The sequence below is a fragment of the Rhincodon typus genome, chromosome 5 (genome assembly GCF_021869965.1).
Source record: "Rhincodon typus isolate 14 chromosome 5, sRhiTyp1.1, whole genome shotgun sequence".
NCBI classification, from domain to species: domain Eukaryota; kingdom Metazoa; phylum Chordata; class Chondrichthyes; order Orectolobiformes; family Rhincodontidae; genus Rhincodon; species Rhincodon typus.
Genome location: NC_063336.1, coordinates 3,803,656 through 3,823,608, shown reverse-complemented (window position 1 = coordinate 3,823,608; position 19,953 = coordinate 3,803,656). Strand labels below are relative to the sequence as shown.

Here is a 19,953-nt window from a genome sequence, read left to right as displayed (position 1 = left end):
CTAATGGCTCCTAGCTATCACCTACAACCGTGTTATTGTGGGCAGTGTTGGATGCTGTGGAATTTGGCAAAGAGGGAGCATTGATGACTCCTGACTTTGGAGGTCAAAAGAATTCTCAGAGCAATGTGTATCTCAGTGCAGAAAGGACTAATGTTTAAACCACGGTGACCATCTCCTACTGTGTCTTTTTTATTCACTCGCGGGACATGGGCATCGCTGGCTGAGCCAGCATTTATTGCTCATCCCTGGTTTCCCTTGAGAAGGTGGTGGTGAGCTGCCTTATTAAACTTCTCCCTTTCCCTCCCCATTTCTGTAGAAGGGTCCCGACCCGAAACGTCAGCTTTACTGCTCCTCTGATGCTGCCTGGCCTGCTGTGTTCCTTCAGCTCCACACTGTGTTATCTGAGATTCCAGAATCGGCAGTCCTTACTATTTCTTCTTAAACTGTTGCAGTCCAGGTGCTGTAGGAAGACCCACAATGCTGTTCGAGAGGGAATTCCAGGATTTTGACCCAGAAACAGTGAAGGAATGGTGATATGTTATCATGTCAAGGTGGCGAGTAGCTTGGAGGGGAAAATGTAGTGGTGGTGCTCCTGTCTATCTGCTGCCCTTCTAGACAGTGATGGCTATGGTTTTGCAAGAATCTTTGGCAAATTTGTGCAATGCGTCTTGCAAATGTTACACACTACTATTACTGAGCATTGGTGGTGGAGTGACTGGATGTTGGTGGATGTGGTACAAATGAAGCAGGCTGCTTTGTCCTGGGTGGTGTGGCCATGTGAACAGGCTTTGGTGGAGTCAGGAGGTGAGCTGGTTGCTACAGTATTTCTAGCCTCTGATCTGCTTTTGTAGCCACTTCTATGGCAAGTCTAGTTGAGTTTACGTTCGATGTTAACTCCCAGGATAGTCGGGGATCGAATATCAAGGAGTGATGGTTATATTGTCTTTCATTGGAGATGATCATTGCTTGGTATTTAAGTGGCATGAATGTTACTTGCCTCTTTTCAGCCCAGGCCTGGATATTGTCCATGTCTTGCTACATTTAGACAAGGACTGCTTCAGTATCTGAGGATTTGTGAATAGTGCTGGATGTTGTGCAATCATCAGTGAATATCTCCACTTCTGATGGAGGGGAGGTCATTGATGAAGTAGCTGAAGATGATTGGCCTGAGGAAATAGGGCTCCTGTGGCACAGTCATAGTATCCCAACCTCTGAGCCAGGGTTAGATTTGATTTGATTTATTGTCATGTGTACCCCCTAAATACAATGAAAAGCTTTTATTTGTGAGTAGTACAGGCAGATCATAGTAAGCAAGAACATATAGATCATAGGGTGAAAAAACTTGGACAGAGTGAGGCATACAGGTTACACTGCATAGAACATGCATGAAGCAAGATCAACATTTTCAAGATCAACATTATTTGAAGTTAGAGAATCTATTCATCGTCTAATAATGTCAGGGAAGAAACTGTTCTTGGACATGTTGGTGCATGTGTTCAAGTGCCTGTACCTTCTGCCTGATGGAAGAGGTTGTCGGAGAGCAGCCCTGGAGTGGGAAGGATCTTTGATGTTGGGAGCTCTTCCATGGTAACAAGTGGTGTAATTGGAGTCCATAGATGGAAGGTTGGCTTCTTTGATGGTCCAGACTATACACACAACCTTCTGTAGTTTCTTACGGTCCTGGGCAGACCAGTTGCCATACCAGGCATAATGTGCTTTCTATGGTGCATCGACAAACGTTCGTGAGGGTCCGAATGGACATGCCATATTTCCTAAGCCACCTGATGAAGAAGAGGCGTTGTTGCGCCTTCTTGACCTACATGGGAGGTCCAGGACAGGTTATCGGTTATTGTCACTCCTAGGAACTTAATGCTGTCAACCCTCTCAACCTCCATTCTATTGATGTAGATAGGGAAATGTTTTGCACTTTTCTTTCTGAAGTCAATGATCAGTTTTTTTTTGTTTGCCCACATTGAGAGAGAGGTTTTTATCATTGCACCACATCACCAACCCCTCTATCTCCTTTCTGTATAACTGACTCATTGTTGTTTGATACCCATCCTATCACGTGTTGTCAGCAAACGTGTAGATGGCGTTCATTGAGAACTTGCCTACACAGTCATATGTGTACAGGGAGTACAGTAGGGTGCTAAGAACACAGCCTCGGGAAGGCTCCAGTGTTGAGTATTATAGTGGAGGAGGTGCAGTTGTCTACTTCACTGTTTGAGGTCCATGTGTCAGAAAGCTGAGGATCCCGTTACAGAGGGTGGAGACAAGACCTAGGTCTCGGAGTTTTGAGATCAGTCTGGAGGGGATAATGATGTTGAAGGTGGAACTGTAAGTCAATGAGCAGGAGTCTGATGTAGGCGTCCTTATTGTCCAGATGTTCCAGAGATGAGTGCAGGGCTAGGGAAATGGTATCCACTGCAGACCTGTTAGGTCAGTAGGCAAATTGCAGGGGAAGTTGAGAGCATAGAGTTGATGTGGGCCATGACCAGTCTTTTGAAGCACTTCATGATTATGGACGTCCGAGCCATTGGGAGGTGGTCTTTAAGGCACGTTGCATGTGCTTCCTTAGACACTGGGATGATGGTGGTCTTCTTCAAGCAGGTGGGGACTTTGGCTTGTAGGAGGGAGAGGTTGAAGATGTCAGTGAATACCTCCTCCAGCTGGTCCACACAAGATCTAAGTGCATGGCCAGGGAGGCCTGGTTTCAAGTCCCACCTGCTCCAGAGTTGTGTAATAACATCTCTGAACAGGTTGATTATAAAACACCTACCCTGTGGAACTCCTGCAGAGATGGCTTGGAGCTGAGGTGACCGACCTCCAACATCTGAGAGATGCTTCGTAAATGATGACAATCATGCCCGTTATTCTCCAAGTTTCTTTATGCCCACAGGACAAAAATCAGCAGCTGCAGCTACTGCCCTTGAGGTACAATTAACAAACTCTGAGAAAGAGAAGGCCTTAAAGGGTGCACAGGTGTACACAGTTTGGTGGACATGTACAAGTCTGCTCCATGTGACCCTGAGTATGCCTCCAAGTACTACAGCAACAGTGGCTGCTGGGCATTCCCACAATTCCAGGGCCTTCACTGCATCAGGTGATGAACGGACAACCACCAAAGATATCCCAGGCAAAGAGGCAGCATTGTCTGCAAGCAGACTTCACTACATCTAATGGTAAGAAGTGAGCACCAACTGCTTGCTCAATGATGGCCCTGCAGAGGCATGGTTCTCATTGTATTTCCTCTTAGGCGAGGATACAAAATTCAGATTAGTGTAGTGACCCACCTAGACTAGATTTGATCTTTGTCTCGGGGTGAGGAGGAGAAATAGAAACCAATCAGTCCACTCCCCTCTGTCCCTCCTGCTCTTTCACATCATTGTAAGGACCAGTTTATGGCCATCCAGCAAGAATGGGGTCAATTTTGCATAAGTAAAAAGCTTACTACATTTCTTCAAACCTATCCTCTTGTACTCTTCTAAACATGCACCGACAATAATGGCCAATTTCTCATGTCTACTTTCAGATATTACGATATAGCTAGTTATTCTGATTTATGGAAAATAAAAAGAAAGTGATGAAAGTAATGTTTGTTCCAGCTGTACTGATAGTGGAATAAGAATCAAATCATGGTGTGAACACACAACTTGTGGATTCTGAGAATTGGCACTGGAGGCTCAGATCCACAGTCACAGATAGAACTATGAAAGATCCCTGCTTTCCAAATCAGATTTTACGATTATTCAGGAAAGTGCGACGATGCTGTCACTTTAAAAAGGTTATTTTGTCCTGGGTTTTTTTGAAGAGAGGTTGTAAAGGTGGAGGTTTTGAACTGGTTATTAGAGATGGCTAAGTAAATAGCTATGCCTGCCTCTTTGTAGGTTGCGTGGAACAATCCCTCTTCCGTACCTACACTGGCCCTAAACCCCACCTCTTCCTCCTTTACATTGATGACTGTATCGGCGCCACCTCGTGCTCCCACGAGGAGCTCAAACAGTTCATCCACTTCACCAACACCTTCCACCCCAACCTTAAGTTCACCTGGACCATCTCTAAGACCTCTCTCTCCTTCCTGGACCTCTATGTCTCCATCTCGGGCAACCAACTAGAAACCGATATCCATTGCAAGCCCACCGACTCCCACAGCTACCTAGAATACACCTCCTCCCACCCACCTTCCTGCAAAAATGCCATCCCCTACTCCCAATTCCTTCACCTCCGCCGCATCTGCTCCCAGGATGAGGCATTCCACTCCCGTACATCTGATGTCCTCGTTTTTCAAGGACCGCAACTTCCCCCCCTCAGTGGTCGAGAATGCCCTCCACCGTGTCTCCCGCATTTCCCGCAACTCATCCCTCACACCCCATCCCTGCAATAACAACCAAAAAAGAATCCCCCTCGTCCTCACGTACCACCCCACCAACATCCGGATCCAACGCATCATCCTCCGACACTTCTGCCATCTGCAATCCGTCCCCACCACCAAAGACATGTTTCCCTCCCCACCCTTATCTGCTTTCTGGAGGGACCACTCTCTCCGTGATTCCCTTGTCTGCTCCACACTCACCTCCAGCTCCACCACACCTGGCACTTTTCCCTGCAACCGCAGGAAGTGCTACACCTGCCCCCATACCTCCTCCCTCACTCCCATCCCAGGCCCCAAGAAGACTTTCCACATCAAGCAGATGTTCACATGCATATCTGCTAATGTGGTATACTGCATCCGCTGTACCCATTGTGGCCTCCTCTACATCAGGGAAACCAAGCGGAGGCTTGGGGACCGCTTTGCAGAACACCTACGCTCGGTTCGCAATAAACAACTGCACCTCCCAGTCGCGAACCATTTTAACTCCCCCTCCCACTCCTCAGACGACATGTCCATCCTGGGCCTCCTGCAGTGCCACAACGATGCCACCCGAAGGTTGCAGGAACAGCAACCCATATTCCGCTTGGGAACTCTGCAGCCCAATGGTATCAATGTGGATTTCACAAGCTTCAAAATCTCCCCTCCCCCGACCGCATCCCAAAACCAGTCCAGCTCGTCCCTGCCTCCCTAACCTGTTCTTCCTCCCACCTATCCCCTCCTCCCACCTCAAGCCGCACCCCCATCTCCTACCTGCTAACCTCATCCCGCCCCCTTGACCTGTCCGTCCTCCCTGGACTGACCTATCTCCTCCCTACCTCCCCACCTACACTCACCTTTACTGGCCCCATCCCCGCCTCTTCGACCTGTTTGTTTCCTCTCCACCTATCCTCTCCTCTATCCATCTTCTATCCACCTCCCACTCTCTCCCTATTTATTTCAGAACCCCCTTCCCCTCCCCCATTTCTGATGAAGGGTCTAGGCCCAAAACGTCAGCCTTTTTGCTCTTATGATGCTGCTTGGTCTGCTGTGTTCATCCAGCCCTGCACCTTGTTATCTCTTAACTTAGGAGGTCTGTAGATGTTTTTTAAGAAGTTGGAACAATGGAAGCAGCGTGAAGGGGAGTGGCCAGTTCTCACAGACCAGGCTTTCTAGTTTTCTTTTAGCTTTGTCAGTCAGAAGCTGTTTGGGTCCCAGAAGAGTTTGGAAGCTCCAGTGAATGATTCTGAGCTGTTACTTTCCTTGAAATCTCTCAATGTTCTTTCATCCTGGATTGGAGAACTACATATAAGAATCTCTATCTGAATTTACCTTTTTGCCAAAGGATGTGTTTATAGGGTGTTACTATTTCGGAACAATTAATTAGTAATTGATACTGTATCTATTATTTGGTTAAATTTTCCAATAGTTAAATTATTCTAAATTACTCTTTCGTTTGTTTGTATACGATAGTGTTTAAGTAAATTGTGTTTTGCTTAACGTCGAGTAGTTTGACCGATTGTACCTCACATCTACCTTTAAAAAAAGTAGTTGAGTAAAGTCATAGAATCATAGAGTAATACAGCATGGAAACAGGCCTTTCGGCCCAAACTGGTCGAAGCTGACTATGGTGCCCACTCAGCTAGTTCCAATTGCCTGAATTTGGTCCATATCCCTCTAAACCTTTCCCATTCATGTACTTGTCCAAATATTTTTTTAAATGTTGTTATTGTACCTGCTTCAACCACTTTCTCAGGTAGCCCATTCCATTTACGTACCACTCTCTGTGTCAAGAAGTTACCCCTTAGGTCCTTCTTAAATCTTTCCCCTCTCAATTTAAACCTATCCCCACTGGTTTTCAATTTCCCAAAAGATTAGATGCATTCATCCTATCTATGCCCCTCATGATTTTATACACCTCAATAAGGTCACCCCTCAATCTCCTACATTCCAAGGAGTAAAGCCCTATCCTGGCCAACCTCTCCCTATATAACTTAGGCCTACTAGTTCTGAAAACATCATCGTAAATCTTCTTTGCACACTTTCCAGTTTAACTATGTCTTTCCAAGAACAGGGTGACCAAACCTGTACACAATACTCCAAATGCAGCCTTAGCAACGACTTAGACAACTGTAACATAACATTCCAACTCCTATACTCAATGACTCAACCAATGAAGGCCAGCATGCTAAATGCTTTCTTCACCACCCTTGTCCACCTGTGACATTGCTTTCAATGAAATATGTACTTGTACGCCTAGATCCCTCTGTTCCACAACACTCCTCAGGACCTTACCATTTACTGTATAAGTCCTACCTTGGATTGACTTTCCAAAGTGCAACACCTCACACTTATCTGTATTGAACTGCATTTGCCAATCCTCAGCCCACTTCCCCATCTGATCAAGATCCCTCTGTAATTTTTGAAAACCTTCCTCATGACTAATGATACCTCCTAATTTTGTATCATCTACAAACTTACTAATCATGCTTTGTACATTCACATCCAGATCATTTATGTAAGTAATAAATAACAAAGGTCCCAGCACCAACTCCTGTGGCACACCACTAGTCACAGGCTTCCAGTCTAAGAAACAACTTTCAACCATCACCCTCTGCTTCCTACCATTGAACCAATTTTGAATCCAATTAGCTGGATCTCCCTGGATTCCGTGCGACCTAACCTTCATGACTAACCTGCCATGCGGGACCATGTCAAAAGCCTTACTAAAGTCCATATAGACAACATCCACTGCCCCACCCTCATCCATCCTCTTGGTTACCTCTTTGAAAAATCCTAAAAGATTTGTTAAACATGACTTCCCACACACAAATCCATGCTAACTATCCCTAATCAAACCTTGACTATCCAAATGTCGGTTGATCCTATCCCTCAGTATCCTCTCCAATAACTGGCCTGTAGTTTCCTCGCTTGTATTTGCTACCTTTCTTAAACAAAGGAACAACATTAGCCACCCTCCAGTCTTCTGGAACTTTACCAGTGGCTAAAGTTGAAGCAAAACTCACTGCAAGGGCCTCTGCAATTTTTTCCCTAACCTCCCACAACATTCGAGGATGGACTTGATCAGGCCCAGGGGATTTATCCACCTTAATGCAATTTAAGGCTGCAAACACCTCCTCTCTGGTAATATGTATGCGGTCCAAAACATCCCCACTTGTTTCCCTTATCTCTTTAGCATCCATGATTTTCTATTCAGTAAACACTGAGGAGAAATATTCAATAAAAATCTCCCCCATCTCCTGTGGCAGCACACATAGAGGCTATGCTGATCTTGAGGGGACCTATTGTCTCCCTAGCTGCCCTTTTACTCTTAATATAGCTATAGAACCTCTCAAGATTATCTTTCACCTTATCTCATTCCCTCTTTTTGCTCTCTGATTTCCCTCTTAAGAGTGCTCCTACATTTTTCATAGTCATCTGTGGATTCACTTGACCTTGATAGCTTAAACCCAATGTGTGCCTTCTTTTTCCTGACCAGAGCCTCAATATCCCTCATTGGCCAGGGATCCCTAAACCTGCCAGCTTTTCCCTTCACCCTAACATGCTGTCCCTGTACTCTGATATCACACTTTTGAAAGTTTCCCATTTGTCAGTCGTTCATTTTCCTTCAAACAGACTCACCCAGTTAATTGCTGCTAGATCTTGCCTAAAGGCCCCAAAATTGTCCCTGCTCCAGTTCTGCACCTTAACCTATGGAGCTGTCCTATCTTTTTCCATAACTATGTTAAAACTAAGAGACCTATAGTCACTGGAGCCAAAGTACTCTCCGACTTACATGTCAGTCACTTGGTCAGAGATAACAAGGTGTAGAGCTGGATGAACACAGCAGGCCAAGCAGCATCATAGGAGCAGGAAGGCTGACGTTTCGGGCCTAGATCCTTCTTCAGAAACTGGCCTCATTTCCTAAGAGGAGGTCCAGTGTTGCACCCTCCCGAGTAGGGTCCTCTACATATTGATTTAGGAAACCCTCTTGGTAACATTTGACAAATTCCACCCCATCTGGTCCTTTTACAGTCTGGGTGGCCAGTCAATAGATAGGAAATTAAAATCTCCAACCAATACTACTTTATTATTCGTACAAGTATCTGCAATCTCTCTATACATCTGCTTGTCTAGTACCTGCTGGCTATTTGGGGGTCTATAATACAGTCCCAATAGGGTGACCATCCCTTCTTTGTTTCTAAGTTCTAACCATATGGCTTCATTTGATGACCCCTTAAGAATATCTTCTCTATTACTGTTGTTATGTCCTCCATTATCAAAAGTGCAACCCCTCCTGCTCGCTTCCTTGTACTTCTGTCACACCTGTAGTTTTTGTATCCTGGAACATTGAGCTGCCAGTCCTGCCCTTCTCTCAGCCATGTTTCTGTTGTGGCTATAATATCCCAGTCCCCAGAGCCAATCCATGCTCTGAGCTCATCTGCCTTATCAGTCAGGCCTTGTGCATTGAAATAAATGCACTTTAAACCAGAAGTCTTTTCCCTCCCTTTACTGTGCCCCTGGCTAGCCTGAATAGTAAACCTGCTCTCAATGGCTAATGTATTTTACCCTGACTTCTTGATGGCCTCTCTCTTAATCAGGGTCCGACCCCCACCTGCCAAACTAGTTTAAACCCTCCAGGGCAACACTCGCAAATCTCTGATCCAAATCTCTGCCCCCCACACCAGCTGCTCAACCATGCATTTATCTGGTCTAACCTCCTATTTCTACCCTCACTGGCGCATCTCTGACATGTACTTACTTCTAGAATTTGTTTTGTGTTTCTTACTCTGAAGGTTGTTACAAAGTATTTAGTTAATATCTCTACTATTTCTTTGCTCCCCATTATATATTTTATTTTTCTACCTCATCTGTCCATATTTATTTTCACTCATCTATTCAGGAACAATTTACAATACATTCTTATTTTTTTCTGGTAGATTACATAGAAACAATAACATAAAGTCAGCATAGTCTTACTCTTGCATTAGGAAGAAACAACTGGGGATGATTCAATCTGAGGGTCACCATGCCTCAGGTGAGGGGAAAGGTTGAGAAGTAGAGTCCTTCATTGTTACCTCAGCCAGTGCAGAAATTGAACCCACTCTGTTGGCATTACCCTACAGCACAATCCAGCTGTCCGGCCAACTGAGCTAACCAACTTCTTCCCTCATTAATCATTTGATCATCCAGTGAAAGTCTGTTGCAATTGCACAGTGGATAGATGCTCGCAGCAGGAGCAAAACAAAGGAATGGAAGAGAACTGAGGTTGGAGTCAGGTTGAGCCAAGTTCAGGATCAGATCAGAATAGGTGTTGGGTGAAGTCAGAGCCGAGGTCAAGGCTGAGAGATGAAATGCGGCCTGGTGTGGAGGTGTTGGGAGTTGAGTTGAGCTGAGGAGTGAGTCCAAAGCTATGAAACTCTGGACTCATACTTTATTGAAGCATTAAATCAAACTTCCATTGAGGACGCCCAGATGAAGCATCTTCTTTTCAAATAGCAAGTGTATAAATTTGCATTACAAAATTCAACAATGTGAATTAAAACGAAAAAGAATTTTTCATACCAAGTCATCGAATATATCCCGTTGGTGAACGTGAATGGTAACAAGAGTTTCAAACTGGATTCTCTGAAATTTAGTCAGGTCGTGTGTTGTTTGGGCAATAAGAGAGTTCAGCAGCTCTAGGAATTTCTGATTAGTCGTCTGCATAATCTTTTTGCTGTCTTTTGCCAATCTAAGTGCATCTTCAGAGTCCCGTGTCCACAATATCTGGATTGCTAGAATTCCTACCTGGAAGTACAAAGTGAAATACAGATCTTATTCGTACAATAAATGATCCAAAAAAATAACTGGAACCAGAACACATGACTTGATAGAATGGAAGCAGAGACACTTTCCTTTTCAGGCTCTATTAATAGTTCCAAAGAGAAGAATTAAGAAAGAGACAAAATCCATCCTGAATTTTAAAGATCTGAAACTTGGATTCTGTAAAATCATTCCACCTGATATTTCCCTCCCTTCTAACTTGCTTAATTTTACTTTTTGTTCAACTGTATTCAAATTGTTTGAAAACAAAAAGCAAATGTATAATTCCTCTTCATAATATGAGAAGTTAGAGTTAAGCCAAATTTGGCCTGTCTTATGCAAACTGTCAAGCAATCATAACTTACTTTCATAATTTACTGATTGATTCAGCATAGTGAACCAAAACAATCTTTTCTCATTATCTTAATTATCCCACCACTCTCTGATATCTATATCATAACTTCTTGATTGTACTGACCTACATTTTCCAATCAGTATTGAGGCCAAGGTATATGCTGCCAATCATGAAATAAACTGTGATCTTACCTTTTACCACTGGAGCTTTAGAGTTGTCTGTTTCAATTGCAAGACATAGTCATCGAACAAAAAGCATCACCAAGGGGACCAGTGAAGTCCAGAGTGCCAAAGCAATGCCCCTTTTGATGTCAGCAGTGCATAGATGTTCAGCAGTCTTTCAGTGTCGTGATGAAAGTTTTGTAAAGTTCATAAAAATGTAAAAACATAAGCGCTACGAGGAGGAGTAGGCAGTTCAGTACCTTGAGCCAGCTCTGCCATTTGATATGATCATGGCTGAGCATAGCTTCAACTCCACTTCCCTGCCAACTCTCCATAACCCTTCAATCTACTCCTTACTAAAAATCCATCTCCTCCTTCAATTAACTCAATGTCCCAGCATCCACCACCCTCTGGAGTAGTGAATTCCATAGATTCATGACCTTTTGAGAGAAATAGTCTCTCCTCAACACTGTTTTAATTCCACTCCACTTACTGTAAAAGTATGACCTCTCATTACAGATTGCCCCCATCAGGAAACATTCCTTTCTACGTCTACTTTGTCAATGCCTTTAGCATTTTAGGTACCTCAACTAGATCTCTGCCCATTGTTCTAAAGTCCAGAGAGTTTAGGCCTAAACTGCTCAATGTCTCTTCATAAGACAAACCCCCCACCTCTAGAATCAATTTAGTGAACCTGCTCTGAACTGCCTCCAAATCAACTACATCTTTCCTCAAGTAAGGTGGATTTTTAATGTGTTTTTAAAATTATTTTTACTCTTGCAGCATCTATCATCATTAATGTCTTTAAATATCTTAACTATCTTTAAATACTCATTATGGAGAAATGGTTACAAGGGGATCAAAACTGGGAATATTCAGAGGTATGTGACTTCTTGAGAGGGCAAAAAGGGAGAGGGTGGTGGACAGCATTGTTAGTAGGGAATGGAATAAATACAACAACAAGAAATTTCAGATCAAAAGATGTAGGTTCCATTCAGGTGGAAGTAAAAAATTTTTAAAAATGAATAAGACACAGGTAGGAGTAGTCTGTAGGACCCCCAAAAGTAATTATACAGTAGGACAGAGAGAATATCAGGAGATAATGAGGGTACACAACAAAGGCAGTACATTAATCATAGATGACATTAATCTTCATGTAGAATGCAATAGTCACTCGGCAGAGAAAGTCATGAGAAAAAATCATAAAGTCTATTCACAAGTTTCCTAGAACAACATGTGGTGGGGTCAGGCTATTTTGGATCTGGTATTGTGTAATGAGGCATGTTTAATAAATGCTATCAGAGCAAAAGATCCTGAGCAAATGGTGACCATAATACGGTAGAATTTAGCATTCAGTTTGAGACAGAGAAACAAAAACAGAAGTTGCTGGAAAAGCTCGATAGGTCTGGTAGCATCTGTGAAGAAAAAATCAGGGTTAACGTTTCAGATCTGGTGAGGAACTTAAACTTAAATAGGGGTAATTACAAAGGAGTGAGGACAGAATTAGTTGGAGTGGACTAGGGAAGGAGCAATGGGGAGGTAATAGTATTATCGCTAGATTATTAATCTAGAAACTCAGCTAATATTCTGGGGATTCAGGTTTGAATCCCACCATGGCAGATAGTGGAATCTGAATTCAATAAAAAATATCTGGAATTTAGAATCTACTGGTGACTATGAAACAATTATCAGAAAAAAACCCAGCTGGCTCACTAATGTCCTTCAGGGAAGGAAATCTGCCATCCTTAACTTGTTTGGACTACATATGACTCCAGAATCACAGCAATGTGGTTGACTCTCAGTTGCTCTTTGAAATGGCGAAGCAAGTCATTCAGTTGTATCAATTGCTACAAAGTAGGGAAATCAAGGGTCAGGGGAAATAGGGAAAGTGGACATGAGGAAAGTCAGATCAACCAAGATCTTATTGAATAATGGAGCTTGTGGGGCAAACATCCTACTCCTGCTCCTATTTTGTATGGTCTTATATTAATAACTTGGATGAGAAGAGTGAATGTATTAGATCCAAGTTTGCGGATGACACAAAAATAGATTGGAAAGCTAATCGCAAAGTTGAATTAAAGAGTCTGCAGAGGAATAAAGACAGGGTTAAGCAACTAGGCAAAATCCTGGCAGATGGAATATCATATGAGGTTATGCACTTTGGCAGAAAGAATAGAGGAGCTTAACAGTCTTGAAATGGAGAAAGATGGTGGAAAGCTAAAGCACAGAGAAATTTGTGAATCCTTGTCATTGAATCGGATCAGCCATTATCTAATCGTATGTAGAGCTGGATAGTCTACGTCTGCTCCTATATTTTATGGTCTCATGGACCAATGTTTCCGCTAACATGTCTCCCACTGAGGAGATCTGTGTGTGGAAGCTAAAGCCACAATGTCACTTCACTGATTGGAGTGAGCAGATCTCCCAGAAGGACAGCCTTGCATCTTAGAAGAAACTTTGGGTGTGATCTAAGTTCAGAAAACGAAGACGTGGAAACAGTTTGGGTTAAAATGACAAATGATAAAAGACAAGAACTTACTGGTTGGAGTGGTGTACAAATCTCTAACGGTGCCCACCCAGTAAATTGGAGCTTTCGAAAGAAATAAAAGGAGCTTGTCAGAATGGCATGGTAAAACTTTAATTTACAAAAAGATGGGAAATATAAAATGGGAAAATATAGCCTTCTGAGAACTCCTGAGGAGTTAATAGAATGTTTTGGGATAGTTTCTACAAATAGCCAGCTCTGAAGCCTACGAGAGAGCAGAGTGTACAAGGCCGGATCTGTGCAGCAGACTATGTTTCATTAATGATCTTATCGTGAAGGCACACCTAGGTAAGAGTGATTGTAACATTATTAAATTTTACATTCAGTTTCAGAGAAAGTGGCCTGATTCCAAGTATATTTTTAAACTTAAATAAGGATAATTATGAAAGCAGCAGTGGCTAAATTAAATTGGCAAACTAGATTAAACAGTATTTCAACAGAGATACAGTGGTTCATTTTGAATAGTAGATGCGTTCAAACAAGTTTAAAAAAAGGCAAGGTACAGACCCACAATCTGTGGTTAACCGGAAAGGTTATATGTAATATTGAACTTAATGAAAAAAGCATATAATTATACAAAGGTATGTCAGAAGTGAAAACAGAGAATGCTGGAGAAGCTCAGCAAGTCTTTTCAAGAGAGAAACAGAACTAACATTTTGAGTCCAATATGAACTCTTCTGAATAAGTGTCATACTGGATTTGAAACATTAACTCTGTTTCTCTCTCCACAGATTCTACCAAACCTGTTCAGCTTCTCCAGCATTTGTTTTAATTTTGGACTTCCAGCTCTCATTGGAATGGACAGAATATGGTAACAGCAGAAAATTATTTAAAAATTAATAAGAAGAGAAAAGTTAGAGTTTGAGAAAAAGCTAGATGCAAGTATAAAAATAGATAGTAAGAATTTCTACAATATTGAGAAACAAGTTAACAAAGTGAGAGCTGGTCCTGTAAAAAAGTGTGTAGGAGAAAGGATGATGGAAAATAAAGGAATGGCAGATGAATTGAACCATTATTTTGCATTAGTTTTCAATAAAGAAGATTCAAGTAACATTGCAGAAGCAGCAATAAATCAGAAAATGAAAGGGAGAGAGGAACTCAGGAAACTTACAATTACCAGAGATGTTTATCTTGATCAACTAGGCCAGTGGACTGAGGAATGGCAGATGGAGTTTAATTCAGATAAATGCAAGATGTTGCATTTTGGTAAGACAAGTCAGGGCAGAACTTATATAGTTAATGCTAGGACCATGGAGTGTGTTGTCGATTAGGGGTGCAGGTACATAATTCATTGAAAGTGGCGTCATAGGTAGACAGGGAGGTGAAGAAGGTATTTGGTATGCTGGCCTTCATTGGTCAGAGCATTGAGTACAGGAGTTGGAAGATCATGTTACAGTTGTACAAGACAGTGGTGAGGCTACATTTATTGAACTGTGTACAATTCTCACTGCCCTGCTGTAAGAAGGATATTATTAAACTGGAAAGGGTGCTAAAAAGATCCACAAGGATGTCAGCAAGATTGGTAGATATGAATTATAAGAAGAGGCTAGATAGAATGGGACATTTTTCACTGGAATATAGGAGGCTGAGGGGTGACCTTACAGAGGTTTTTAAAATCATGAGGGGCATAGATAGGGTGAATAGCCAAGGTCTTTTCCCCTTGTGTTGGGGAGTCCAAAACTAGATGGCCGAAGTTTAATTTGAGAGGGGAAAGATTTGATTTGATTTATTGCTGTAACACGTACCTAAGTATAGTGAAAAGTTTTGTTTTGCATGCAGTACAAGCAGACCATAACATATAAGAACACATAGATCGTAGGGTGTTTAGACAGAGCGAGTCATACAAGATTATAACTGCACAGGAGATGCACAAAAGCAAGATCAACATTAGATTTGGAATTAGAGACGTCCATTCAGCAGTGTAATAATAGCAGGAAAGAAGCTGTTCTTAAACCTGTTGGTGCATGTGTTCAAGCTTCAGTACCTTCCACCTGATGGAAGAGGTTGGAAGAGTGTGTTACCGGGTTGGGAGGGCTCTTTGATGTTGGCTGCCTTTCCCCGGCAACAAGAGGTGTAGATGAGGTCCATGGATGGGAGGATGATCTGTGTGATTTAAAAGCGACCTGAGGGGCAGCATTTTCATACAGAGGATGGTGCATATAAGGAACAAGCTGCCAAAGGAAGTGATAGGTGTAGATACAATTACAACATTTAAAAGACATTTGGATGGGCACATGGTTTATAGGGGAATGGGCCAAATGCAGGCAAATGGGACTAGTTCAGTTTAGAAAACCTGGTCAGCATGGACTAGTTTGGGCCGAAGGGTCTGTTTCTGTGCTTTATGTCTTATTGACTCTGTGATTCTAAGTTGTAGTGATTACATTGTTGGAGCTGCAGGCTGACAAGTTCCCAGGTCCTGATATTCTATATCCCAGAATGTAAATGAGATGGCTAGTGAAATTGATTTATTGATTTATTAGTTTTGATTTTCCATACTCCCTAAATTTGGGAAGGTCCCATCAGATTAAAGCGAATATAATTCAAAAAGTGTGATTTGGTAGAATTACAGACCAGTTAGCCTAATATCAGTGCTGGTGAAAATGCTAGATACTTATAAAATACATCTTAACAGCAAATTTGGAAACCATTAATAGGATTAGAGAAAGTTAGCATGGGTTGATGAATGGGAAATCATGCTTAACTAATAAACCAGAATGTTTTCAAGGATTCATGCTACGCTAGGTCAAATTGGGCCTTGATACCAAGAGCAGTCATTCTCACCTCACTTCTGAAATTCAGCCTTTTTGCCCATTTGAACGAAGACTGTAAAGAGGTCATGAGCTGTGTAGTCTTGACAAAACCCAAACTCAATGTTCATTGTTACACCAATAACTGATCCACAACAATCAAGTATCTTGTTTTCCAAGGTCATTCTTTAGAAGACAGCCTTAGAAAACTACTAGGAATGGCATGTGAAAGAAGATTTTGAGCTACTAGTATAAATTGTTTTATAAAAACCAGAATATTATAGCCTTTACACCTATGAAATCAAGTCCAGATTACAGGCATGGCCTGATTCTAAGAAAGGATGATGGCATAAAAATCAAAACATTAATTATCTTTATTGATTTACCTGGCCTGGAGCCTCATACAGGAAAGGTATAAGCTGGAAATCTGGCTCACTGAAGCTGTAATATGCTAATTTAATCACAGTATGCAATGATGCTTGTTGTACACGCAATAAATCACTTAACCATAGCTCCACAGGACCTTTTGCAATCACTGGGTGATCCAGCTGCAAGTCAAACATGAAAGAAGACATGATAAGTGACAAACACGCATCATCATTCATAATAATAGCGTATAACAGGTGGGATATTTAAACATGTTCAGAAACATTGAAATAAGGAAAACACATTGTTACTCACTAGCTTTCAAAGAATATTTTAATCTTATGTGGGGATTTCAGATGGAATACGCTTTGTTAAAGTGTTCATGGGGCATGGTTGTTCCTGGCTAAGTCTATTGCCTACCTGTAATTGCTCAGACTGCATTGCTGTGGGTCTGGAGTCACATGTAAGCCAGACCTCGTAAGGATGGCAAATTTCCTCAGCCAAAGGATGTTAGTGAGCCAATTGAGTTTTTTCACAAATTGGCAGTTGTTTAGTGCTAGTTGCCCTAACGCTAGTTTTTATTCAAGAATTTATCAAATTTGGATTTGCTTTCTGCCATGGTGGTATTCAAATCCATATTCCTAGAACATCAGCTGAGGCTTCTGGATTAATGGTGAAGTGACATTACTACCATACAAACACCTCTTCCTTGTGTTAACAAAAATGTATGTTCTGTTACTAGAGAATATCTGCTCCCTGAATATGTTTTAGTCACTAATGATCACATTGACCAAGTTCAAAATGAAAAATATGATGCATCAAGCCAGGTTTCATTCAGTAATCATTAACAAAGGTTAAGTTAGAGGACGCAGCAGAGGAATTTAGTGTCACCTCGAAATTGGGAATTGCAAAAACAGAGAATGCCGAAGTTATGGCACAGAACTTGAAGCTTGAGAAGAAAAGTATAGTTTTACTAATATAAAACAAAGAACTGTGGAAGTTGGGGATCTGAAATCATCAAAAACAGAAATTGCTAGAGAAACACAGCTGGTCAAGTTCTGAAGAAGGGTTGCTGGACTCGAAATGTTTACTCTGTTTTCTTTCCACAGATGCTGCCAGACCTGTTGAGTTTCTCCAACAATTTGTGTTTTTGATGATTTAGCTGATGTTCAAATTAGAAGGCAGAGCAAGGAGAACTTGAAACAGAATTAGAAAGGGAGAAATTAGAAAGAGACAATAAGACTAAGGAAAGAGAAAGAGAATTGGAATGATATAAGCTGAAAAGCTGTACATTAGAAGGGAATTATGAGGATGGCTCAAGGCTAACATCACATGGTTTTGATTTGGTTTCATATATTTGGTGGCACACAGATTTAATGAAGAAATGGAAAATTATTTTTTGTAAATTCAAAAGGATGCTACAAAAACTAAATTACCTAAGGAAAATTGCATTGTATTTCTACAGAGAGTTTTCACAGGAAATGTAATGGGGAAGTTCTGGTCTCTCTCAAAGGCAGTGACATAATGATAATGTCACTGGACATGTAATCTAGAATCCCAGACTAATATTCTGGGGATGTGGGTTCAAATCCCAGCATGGCACTTGGTGAAAAATGAATTAAATAAAAGTCTGGAGTTAAAAATTAATCTGATGGTGACCAAGTAAACCCTGACGATTGTCATAAATAAACATTTGGTTCACTAATGTCCTAATCTGCTGGCTTTACCTACCTGTGACTGCAGATCCACAGCAATGGGATTGAATCTTAACTACCCTCTGAAAGGATTGAGTAAGGGCAATTAGGGATCAGAAACAAATAGTGAATTTTAAATTTATTTTAATTCATTCTTGGAATACAAGAATCTCTGGCTTGGCCAGTATTTATTGATCATCCCTAATTCCCCAGAAAGCAGTTAAGAGTTAACCACATTGCTGTGTATCTGGAGTCACATGTAAGCCAGACCAGGTAAGGATGACAAATGTTCCTGAAGCTCTTTAGCAAATCAGATGGGTTTCACAATAATCAACAGTGGTTACTTTATCATCATTAAGCATGCTTTTTATTCCAGATTCTTCTTGAATTTGAATTTCATCAATGACCTCATCAAATAATTAATATAAATTTAGATAGAAAAAAAATGAAAATAAAGCATTTAAATGGATGAGGTGAATTCAATTGTGCTTCACAACAGTTTGGTTAGTTGGTTAGCTGAAAGTCTTTCTTGAATTCCAGAAGTTTGAACGTTATACACATACAGGCAGGCAAGAAAATGGTTCAGATGTGGTTTTAAAAAGTGAAAACTCTGAAACTAGCACCAATGAAAACCAAGTGGAAAAGGTCATTGGTGATCACATAGTTGTTAATATCTATATATGGGAATTTCAGATGGAATTTGGCTGCTGTCGAATATGACTCAGGAGTTGAAATGATTGGATGGTAAGTACAAGATCCTATAAAATGAAAGCTGAATTGGAAAGACTTAGATTACATATGATGGAACATTTCTGCAAAGAAATAATGTAAATGGTTGTAACTATGCAAGGTGGATCTTTGAGCAATGTTGATTTTAGCTTGCTACAGAGAAAGTTTTAAGAAGTAAAATCTTGTCCAGTGGTTTTCTTTCTGTTGATCTCATGTAGATCATAGTTTAACAAATGTTCTGTATGGATTATAACATTTTACGTTCCTAATTTTCTGAGAAGATTGTTCTGAGCTGTCCAATTAAACTACTACACTAGGGAGTTCCAGGATATTAATCCAGCAACAGTGAAGAAACAATAAGTAACTTGAATTTATTGATGTTCCCATGTAATGGGTTCAGAAGGAGCTTCGGTGCCAATGGCGGATGCAGTGACAATCAAGCTTGTGTGGTCATGGATGGTATCAAGGTTCTTGGGTTTAGTTGGAACTGCATTATTCTTCATCATTGCTGGATTAAAATCTATGTAACATGATACACTACAATACATTTATTGTAGCAAAAGCCAATAGTTCACAGAATAATATGGATTAAACACTTAAATGTATTTCAAATTGCATCAATTATACCATATAATTGCAATATATAATTACATGAATTTTTTCTCCTTCCCTTGAAGTGACAGCCAGAATGGTATCATACTCCTTTGGGTGGAAAACTGCTTCATTTACATTATCAAATATTCCTGCTAAGTGGGCCTGTATTAAAAAGAAAGCAAATATAAAACTTAGATAATATGAAACCTAATCATATTTAGAGTACTTAAGGATGAATTGCATTGTATGTATCTAGACTTATACTTTGAAGCTGGGTTTAAAGGAGTTGCATAATCAGAGGCTGTCATTTTAAGATACAGCCAAAGATGGTTCACAAAATGGGAGTGTTCAGTGCACTAGGGCTGACATTTTTTTTGGAAGTTTTCACAATCACTTCCAAAGAAAACAGTCCCAGTATATTAATATTTTCCTTATAACAATAGCTTCCTGTCTTGAAAGTTAAATTGGAAAGATTGTGAAATTACGTATGATGCAACATTTCTGTAAATGGTTGAAACTAAGCAATGTGGATCTTTGTTTTATCAACTATTTAAAGCAAAATTTACCTTTCCTTTCCAAGTAAGTTTCAATGTTGTGTACTCAGCAGAG

General features: G+C 41.0%; 2 protein-coding genes across 2 annotated transcripts in view; both read right to left on the bottom strand.

Annotated features, from left to right (window-relative positions):
- LOC109930964 (dynein axonemal heavy chain 8-like) overlaps positions 1-19,953 on the bottom strand; it is a 2,199,840-nt gene that overhangs the window by 1,428,130 nt on the left and 751,757 nt on the right. The window lies entirely within an intron of this gene.
- Positions 1-19,953, bottom strand: part of LOC109918465 (dynein axonemal heavy chain 8-like) — an 876,900-nt gene that overhangs the window by 326,872 nt on the left and 530,075 nt on the right. Inside the window, exons 31-33 of the mRNA XM_048596621.1 lie at positions 19,402-19,506; positions 16,348-16,509; positions 9,914-10,138 (exon numbers count right to left, since the gene is read on the bottom strand). Of these exons, the coding sequence (XP_048452578.1) occupies positions 9,914-10,138; positions 16,348-16,509; positions 19,402-19,506 (492 nt within the window). The remainder of the gene's footprint in view (positions 1-9,913; positions 10,139-16,347; positions 16,510-19,401; positions 19,507-19,953) is intronic.